Raw genomic sequence first — 8,155 nt, forward strand, 5'->3', positions numbered from 1 at the left:
TGATGCATCAGTACAGCGTCCTGCCACCTCCGGCCTGTTTCCCAGACTGCAAATCTCTTAGTTGGCTGACCTTGCTCGAACAACCACCCTCCATTAGTCAACCGCCGGCACCTCTGCTCGTGCTCCAGAACATGTTTTATCACCGGCAGGTTCATTAGCTGCCCGAAGGTTACGCTGGAGTGGGAGGCTCCAACCTGCTGCTTCACATCAGAGGGGAAATCTCTTTTTCTCTCAAATCCAGAGTTGACAGGATTAACAAAGAGCGTTTGATTAAAGCGGCCGCTCCGCAGCGACAGCTCTGGTGGCTGGTGATGAGCGAGACCATATTAATTGCTGGTATTTATCATGCAGAGACTAATGGCTGATGGGTTAACTCTCATGTCATCTTGTCTCACCCTGTCCTGGCCTCCCAAAGCGCTTTGACGAACAACACCGTGCTTCTGATTAGTGCTGATTAGGGAGCGTCCTCTGCAGTGAGTCACTCTCTCTGTGTGTGTGTGTGTGTGTGCGTGCGTCTGTTTTCAGATGGCGAGCAGGAGGGTCTACGCAGGTCCACCTCCAGCCCTGATCACAGCAGGTGAGGTGTTCTGCTTCATTTTTCTTCCCTCTTCTTCAGATTTGTCTCTCAGTGCTGCAGGAGACTCATGTTGAAGTTGAACTGCATCATCTGTGGCCTTGTCACCACTTTTAAGCTCATCAGGTTTCAACCTCATGGCTTTTTCAGAGTCATCATCCTGATTTCATCCATCTTTTCATCTATTTATTACTTATAGTTTATCTTAAGTGTCTGTGTATTTGTGGGACACTAAATAGTCTTTTAATTCTTAAGTGTAATACATACATGCTACCTATGCTACTGTACGTATAGATACTCTCTAAAAATATCATAAGCATTAGAGCCCAACAGTTTCATTGGTTTCCCCATAAAATCGTCCAATATGAGACTTCCATGGACATATTGGTATATTAGCATTTATGTTTTCCGATATCCAGCGATATAGAAGCTTTTATTTTCAGAAGAAACACTGCAGAAAATGTGCATTATGTTAAAACCTCAATTACATTTCTTATCAATACAACAACACATTTCTTACATTTACACAGAAAGAAAGCAGCTCTTCTTACATAAAACAGTCTCTCCAGACATTAACAGAAAGAGATGAGTGTTTTGATTGTTTTTGTATTTCACTCTCTCGCTGTTCTCTCTTGATTTCTCTCTTCCTCCACAATCCCTTGTTTAAATCTCCTCTCACTTACACCCACACATCCGTTCTCCCGTTGCCTTCCCTTTTATTAGCCCACCCTCTCATCAGTCCACCACTCTGTCTGATTTTCTCTTGTTTTTTTTTTCCTTCCCTTCTCTCCGACAGGTTGAGCTCCACAGCGTCGGGCTCAGACAGTCTGTTCGGACCTCCGCTGGAGTCGGCCTTCAAGTCCAAGAGCTTCGATGGTCGGGAGCAACTCAGAGAGCAGAACGCGTTTGGCGCATCTGAATGTAAGAGAAGTTGCAGTGTTAATATAATATTTAGTTTAATTATTTATAAACCATATTGGCAGATTATTCTAAAGGCTTCTCTTGTCAGACAACATCTTCAATTAAATGTAATCAATAAAGAAAAATAAAATAAATTAATCTCTGGTAAGTAAAGGCAGGAAATAATATCATAAGGATATCACCAATATTAATAAGTCAAACTGAGAGGAAGGGTTTTTCCCCTGAGATGTTTCGAGGAGATGAGCTGCTCAGAGATATTTACATGTTGAAGTATGTGATGATTAGACGAAGGGAAACTGAAGGTGTCAAACTGAACAAAAGGCTGGTTAATGACATTTCCAACCTGCAGGTTAATGAAAGAAATGACTGTGAAAGGGATCAAGTTTAGACTGTAGCTGACTGACAGAGGGAAAGTTAATGTTGATGTTGACGTCGCTGCTATCAAACTCTTTTTAAAGCAAATTGATGCAACTTTTTACAAAAAATTCAAAAAATGTGTTTGATGGCTCACTGAATTTTTTTCAGAGATTCAGAGATTTTTTTTCTAATTCCCTCTTCTCAGGCCGAGCAGGTTCAAGAGTTTAATGCTCAACTGCAGATCAGTGCAGTCATGGATGGATCATCTTTGCTCAAACTCAGAGCCCCAACTGAATTAATCCTCTTTGTGCTTTTGCACAGTAAAAGTCACAGTGTTGCTTTGAACTTTTTGGCACCTGTTCCATTCAAAAATAAATAAAATACAGTCCTCACTTTTTTAAATGTAATATCCAGACAGAAACGTGGCCTTATATTTGAGCCAGTATGGTTATTTATTAGGTTGATTTATTTCTTTGTCCTGAAAAATCTAAATTTGCACAGATCAATAAAGTCTAACTGAGTTTGATCATCTCCACTAATATCCTGTAATTTGTATTGTGTGTGTGTCAGATGCTGCCTTCTCGTCTGACTCCTCCTCTCCTGAGAACGTTGAAGACTCTGGTCTGGACTCGCCTTCCCATCAGCCCCTTGGACCCTCCCCAGAGCCGGTGGGTTGGGCAGCATGGCCTCCTGTGTCACAGAGTAAAGATCAAACTCAAACGCTGGGACGTCCTGTGGACCCTTTCCTCTCTGCCTTCCGTGACCCCTCCCCTGGTGGCAGCCCTTACACACAAGAAGACCCTGCCAGCGTCTGGTCCATTGCCGCATCACGTCCTTCTCGTGTACCCGCAGACATGGACCCCTCATCGATACAGTTTCCTCCCTTCTCTCAGTCCCTCCCCCCTCCTGAGATGGAGTCTTCGGTGTGGAACTGTAAACACATCCCTCCTGAGGACCCCTTCCTCGCTGCTTTTGAGAGGACCGTCACCCAGGAGACCTTAAACTTGTCTGACGCCTGGGCACGCCCTCCACCTCGCCAGAACCAGGAGGGCAGGGGGGTGGAGGTGCGAGGGGACCCGTTTTCCATGAACCTCACTGAAACTAAGAAACACCCAACCTCATCCTCCTCCTCGTCATCCTCCTCCAATCGTAGAGACAGAGACCGGAAACGAGACCGCAGCCTTCCCCCCCCTGTGTCCTCTGATGACCCGTTTGCGATCACGATGATTGGCAGCCCAACGCACCAGTCATCCCTGGCTGCAGCAGCTGGATTAATCCCTCCGCACAGCACCAGCGGCAGCAGCAGCAACATGGGAAGCAGCTCTGTCAGCAGCAGTAGACTGGGACTTGACTCTAATTCAAGCTCTTTACCCACAGCTCAGACAAAGAAGGAGCTGATGCACTGGAACTCTGTCCACAACCCATTCAGCGAGAGCGTCTCTGGAGCGCCGAGCGGCTCCAAAACACAGGAGGGAGGGGGAAAAGGAGAGGGAGGAGCAGGAGGGGAGAGGAGAAAACATCGGTCAACAGAAAATGAGCCACGCAGGAACGCCCCTCCGCTCACCAGGCACTCAGGGCCACAGGAGGACCTGTGTTTTTCAACTGACAAGGACCAAGACTGCCTGGATCTCAACACTCAGATGACCTGCAGCCTCAGCTCTCACAAGGGTATTAAGAGATCACTTTTTTTTGGTCTTAAAGTTTTTATTGAAGTTTAATTCTCATATAAAAGCAAATAATGACTCTGGGGGCAGGGCCAACACAATAAAATAAAACATTTAAGTACTTCAGTTTAGTACTTAACTTGAGTATTTCTATTTTATGCTACTTTCTACTCACACGCTGCTTTCTACTAATCCACTACATTAATTTTTTGTTTTACTATGTGGGATCAACATTTAGTAACCGGTCATCTACTGTACGATGAAAATGTATGACTGCAGTCCTACATCAAACTATTACAAGGTGTTAGTTTAGTGTATACTTCCACCAAGGCCCAATGTTCCTCTTACATTCAATCAAGCTGCACCACATTTCACACTCAGAGAAATCAGCCCTCCAATTTTTTGATTTAATCCTTCGAAATGTATGAAAATGTAAAAAAAAAAAGCTCTATCTCACTATGGTTACGAAACGGTAAAATAATTCAACTTGCACAACTGGCAGTCGTCACTATAATGGCCTTCTTCAGGTTAAATGATATCATGTTGTCATATTTTCAGAAGAACTTAACCTGTTGAAGGTCTGAGGACTATTATGAGTAACACAAGAGGAAAAACATCCACCAGACACCAGCAGGAAACTAATTCCCTCAAATAAACCAACAAATACGTTTGCAGGAGCCAGCTCGTTCTGGCAGTGACGTGTTCAGCTTGTCGCCTTCTGTTTTTCTTCCTTTGTATGTTTCAGATAAAGCTTTGGGTCATTTTCTGTAATTTTCTGTCTTTGTCTTTGGAAGGGTCCAAGCACAACTTCAGACAGGACGCATCTGAAGCGGTTGCAGCTGCTCCTCAGAGAGCGACCCGGGCCAAGAGGACCTCGGGCCGAATCAGCAGCTATGAGAGAGTGAGTATGGTGAACTGTCAATCTCACCCACTCTAATTTAATTTATCTTTTAATTATTTTCTGCTGGTTTTAATGTCTGTAACCTGTTAATTCATACAAACTATAAATGATAACTCTTCCTACTTGATGTGAGCGTTGATCAGGTTTGCCGCAGTATGAATATTAAATCATCTTTATCCCTGTTTGTGTCAGTCGCGGTCCCTGTGCTCGTCCCCGCTGCCGGAGCCCAGCCCTTCCCTCACCTCCTCCTCCTCCTCCAGTCCCAGTGAGTGGGGGCCTCAAGCCAGAGACGGTGAGTGGGGGGGTCCCAACCGAGCTCCCAGTCCTGCCAGGGCGGGGCAGGCCTCGCCCCTGCCCTACCAGCACCAGGACCACCAGCAGAGGCCGTGTAAGTCTCAGCCCCAAAATGAAGTCACGCTAACCAGACACTGTCTGTGACCCTGGTTCATCGGTCCCATCTACATTTGTTCTTCACAGTGCACCTGTCCAGAGGCCCCAGTCCCATTTCCCTCAGCACACAGGAGGCCTGGCCAGTAGCAGCGGCCATTACTGAGTACATCAACGCCTACTTCAAAGGTGGACAACATAACCGGTCAGTTTCAGCAGCTTTCGACAGAAACAGTCGAGTTCTGGTTTATTCTTTCTCCTCACTGTTGTAATTATTTGCCGGTTGCTTGTTCAACCGTGTCTGTGATTCTCCGTCTTCTGGCAGCTGTCTGGTGAAGATCACCGGCGACCTGACGATGTCGTTCCCAGCAGGCATCACCAGGATTTTCACGGCCAACCCCAACGTCCCCGTCCTCAGCTTCAGACTGGTCAACATGTCGAGGATCGATCACTTCCTGCCAAATCAAAAGCTGCTCTACAGGTCTATAGGCTTTATCTGCGGTTTGCATCACAAACTGGTTTATTCCTGTTAAAGTCTAAACGTCTCTGCTGCCTCTGTGTTCTCCACAGTGATCCGTCTCAGAGCGACCCCGACACCAGAGACTTCTGGTTCAACATGCAGGCTCTGCAGATCTACCTGCAGAGAGAAGCTGAGCTCAACCCTCAGGCCTCTTATTACAACGTCGGGCTGCTGAAGTATCAGGTCAGTGAGTGAAATCACTTACAAATATTTCTGCTTCTTTTTACCCTTTAACAATTTCTTACTCGTCACATCAAAGCCACAATTTTTCATCAGGTAACTTTGATGTCAAAACCATTTTTACTTATTTTGTGTGTATATATGTGAGGATTATTCAGCTGCAACATGAAACTTTATTACTAAATTCTACACACTGAACCTTTAAGAGTAGATATCGTCTTAAGTATTTGTGACCTTAGCCTCCCGTGGACTCTTCTTTTGTTATTCCTTTTTTCATTTCAACTTCTAAAGTCTCTGTCGTTCCTCAGGTGTCCTCTCAGGATCCGGGTCGAGCTCCTCTCCTGCTGTCGGCCGAGTGTCAGCGGAGCGGCACGGTGACCCGAGTGTCCCTGGATTATCACTGCTGCCCCGCCACCGCTCCCTCCACCCAGCTCACCGCCGTCCAGGTGCTGCTTCCGTTAGACCACACCGCCACCGACCTGCAGTGTCAGCCCCCCGCCTCCTGGTGAGCAGCGATGATTGAAAGATATTTTGATTTTCAGTGTTTTTACACTGCACAGACCACAAATGTAGATCTGGAGGTTAATGATAGAGTGAATAATATTGTCTCTTATTATTTATCTGCCTCTTATGAAGAAAACTGAACGACTGTTGTGTAAACTTATTACAACAGAATGTATTTTTACACGTACTTGACAATAATCCAGTCGTATCAAATATTAATTTAATATACACTTGATATAAAGTACGTTTTCTTAGTTGCCATTTTAAAAACACATTCTGGAAACGACGCCTACACTTTCTCAATCATTGGTGCAGTTTGTCGATGGACTCATTTCTCATCCAACTTGAGCTGCTTGTTTGTTAAGATTATTTCCATTAATATTTCTTGATCCTGCCTAAGTAAACAGAATGAAGGACGACTGTGACGGATTAGCAGGAGAGGTTTTAATGGAAATCAAAGGATGGAGATTAAGAAGCAACTCAGGCCTCACGACCGATTTATTTCCCTCGACAGGAACGCTGAAGAAAGGCGGCTGCTGTGGAAACTCCCCAACCTTTCCCCGACCAATCACAGTAAAGGTCAGAGCCTCTCTGCTTTTATTCTCTGTCACTCATTGTTGAAGGAACCTCGTCCACATTTCTACATCTGTCTCTCGCGGTTTTCCGCTCGTCTCACGTCCAGTCGTCAGCAGCCATCTGATTCTCGTACTTTTTCTTCGCTGCCAGAGTTTTCCTTTTCTTCTCGGCTTCTGGTCGTGTCAGACAAATGTTGAAATGAGTAATTAAGAGTAAAGAGATCTCGCGTCCTCTTTTTGAAAAGCTGAAGTCTGGAGGCGTATCATTACCTTTTTAACTGCAGCATTTGAACGTCACAGCTGCTCTCATCAGCTCGGTGGAGGTGCCTCTGAATACAGCACTGATATAAAGACGAGCGTGAGATATTCCTCTTTTATTACATGTCGAGTTGATCGTTGCTCGTATTTCACGACCTTAATGGTGCACGGAGAAGAGGCGGCGTGTCAGAGAAGAGTTTTATGTCTCGAATTTAGGAGAGAAAAGTCTCAAATGAGCTCAGCTGTGAGCTCACCTGTGTTTCTTTGTTCCACACACCCACATTTCTCGGTTTTTATTTTCCACTTAATGATATATTATTACCTCGGTGTGAAGCGACTGTGTTGGAGAGCAGAGGAGAAAGGAGCTATTCACAGTCAGTGATGGATGAGAAGTTAAAGCCTGAAAACACTCACGTCTCTGGTTTATAAGCCGCTGACAAAAGCACTAAAATGCAGCCATAACTCCTCCCTGCCCCTTTTTAAAATACTGTTTTTAACCCTCTCTCCTCAATACTAAAATGTCCAAGTGCAGTCTGACAGCTTTGAGTAAAAAAGATTGTTCTTTTTACTGGACACCTTGTAAACAGAAGCAGACGTGCTGGAAAACGAGCAGGTTTCTGAGGGGTTTCACTCTGAACTCATTCACTTGTTCATTTACTTAAAGAAGTCGTGTTTCTGAACTTTTAAACAAATCTTCAGACACTGGTGTGATTGCTTTAAACGAATGGAAACAACAGTGGGACGATCAGAGGCATCACAGTTCTTAAGATCTTTCACTGTTTGATAAATTGTTATAAACAGTTTGTGGTGCAATGTTAAAAGAAAGAGAAAACGCCCACTGTGGTGTCAGTGCTGTGATGCCTCTCCCTCTCTGTGTCTCAGGCTCAGGGACTCTGTGTGCCAGCTGGCAGTGCCTGGAGGTTCCCCGCGGCCCTCCACCCAGCCTGGCCGTGCAGTTTGTGGGCTCCGGGGCATCGCTGTCGGGCATGGACGTGGAGCTGGTGGGCAGCCGCTACCGCATGTCGCTGGTCAAGAAAAGATTCGCCACAGGTGACGATCTGAACGCACTAACTGGTCTTTGTTTTCTCTCACTAGATGAGTGGAGGGTTATCTCTCATTGACACGTCAGCAAACTTTTTTTTTTAAAGGAGGGATTATTTTATTAAGTTTTAGATTATAATATAAAATTTTAAAAAAGTGTTTAAATGATGGTAGAAGTGGGAGTTTTGTTCTTCAGTTGTCAGTCTGGTCCTTATGAAATGTCATATTATTCTTATTCTTATTATTAAATAACACAATCAGTAGCTTTATGTG

The 8,155-nt window shown here is 44.9% G+C and overlaps 1 protein-coding gene across 4 annotated transcripts in view; it reads left to right on the plus strand.

Moving 5' to 3' along the window:
• fcho1 (FCH and mu domain containing endocytic adaptor 1) overlaps nucleotides 1-8,155 on the plus strand; it is a 39,427-nt gene that overhangs the window by 30,156 nt on the left and 1,116 nt on the right. For all 4 annotated transcript variants that reach the window (XM_020098426.2, XM_020098428.2, XM_020098427.2 and 1 more), the window contains exons 16-26: nucleotides 526-577; nucleotides 1,371-1,495; nucleotides 2,423-3,520; nucleotides 4,311-4,417; nucleotides 4,610-4,805; nucleotides 4,895-5,009; nucleotides 5,130-5,285; nucleotides 5,375-5,507; nucleotides 5,813-6,009; nucleotides 6,523-6,587; nucleotides 7,724-7,891. In XM_020098426.2, coding sequence (XP_019953985.2) covers nucleotides 526-577; nucleotides 1,371-1,495; nucleotides 2,423-3,520; nucleotides 4,311-4,417; nucleotides 4,610-4,805; nucleotides 4,895-5,009; nucleotides 5,130-5,285; nucleotides 5,375-5,507; nucleotides 5,813-6,009; nucleotides 6,523-6,587; nucleotides 7,724-7,891 — 2,412 coding nt within the window. The remainder of the gene's footprint in view (nucleotides 1-525; nucleotides 578-1,370; nucleotides 1,496-2,422; nucleotides 3,521-4,310; nucleotides 4,418-4,609; nucleotides 4,806-4,894; nucleotides 5,010-5,129; nucleotides 5,286-5,374; nucleotides 5,508-5,812; nucleotides 6,010-6,522; nucleotides 6,588-7,723; nucleotides 7,892-8,155) is intronic.

This window comes from Paralichthys olivaceus, chromosome 3, assembly GCF_024713975.1.
Source record: "Paralichthys olivaceus isolate ysfri-2021 chromosome 3, ASM2471397v2, whole genome shotgun sequence".
NCBI lineage: Eukaryota > Metazoa > Chordata > Actinopteri > Pleuronectiformes > Paralichthyidae > Paralichthys > Paralichthys olivaceus.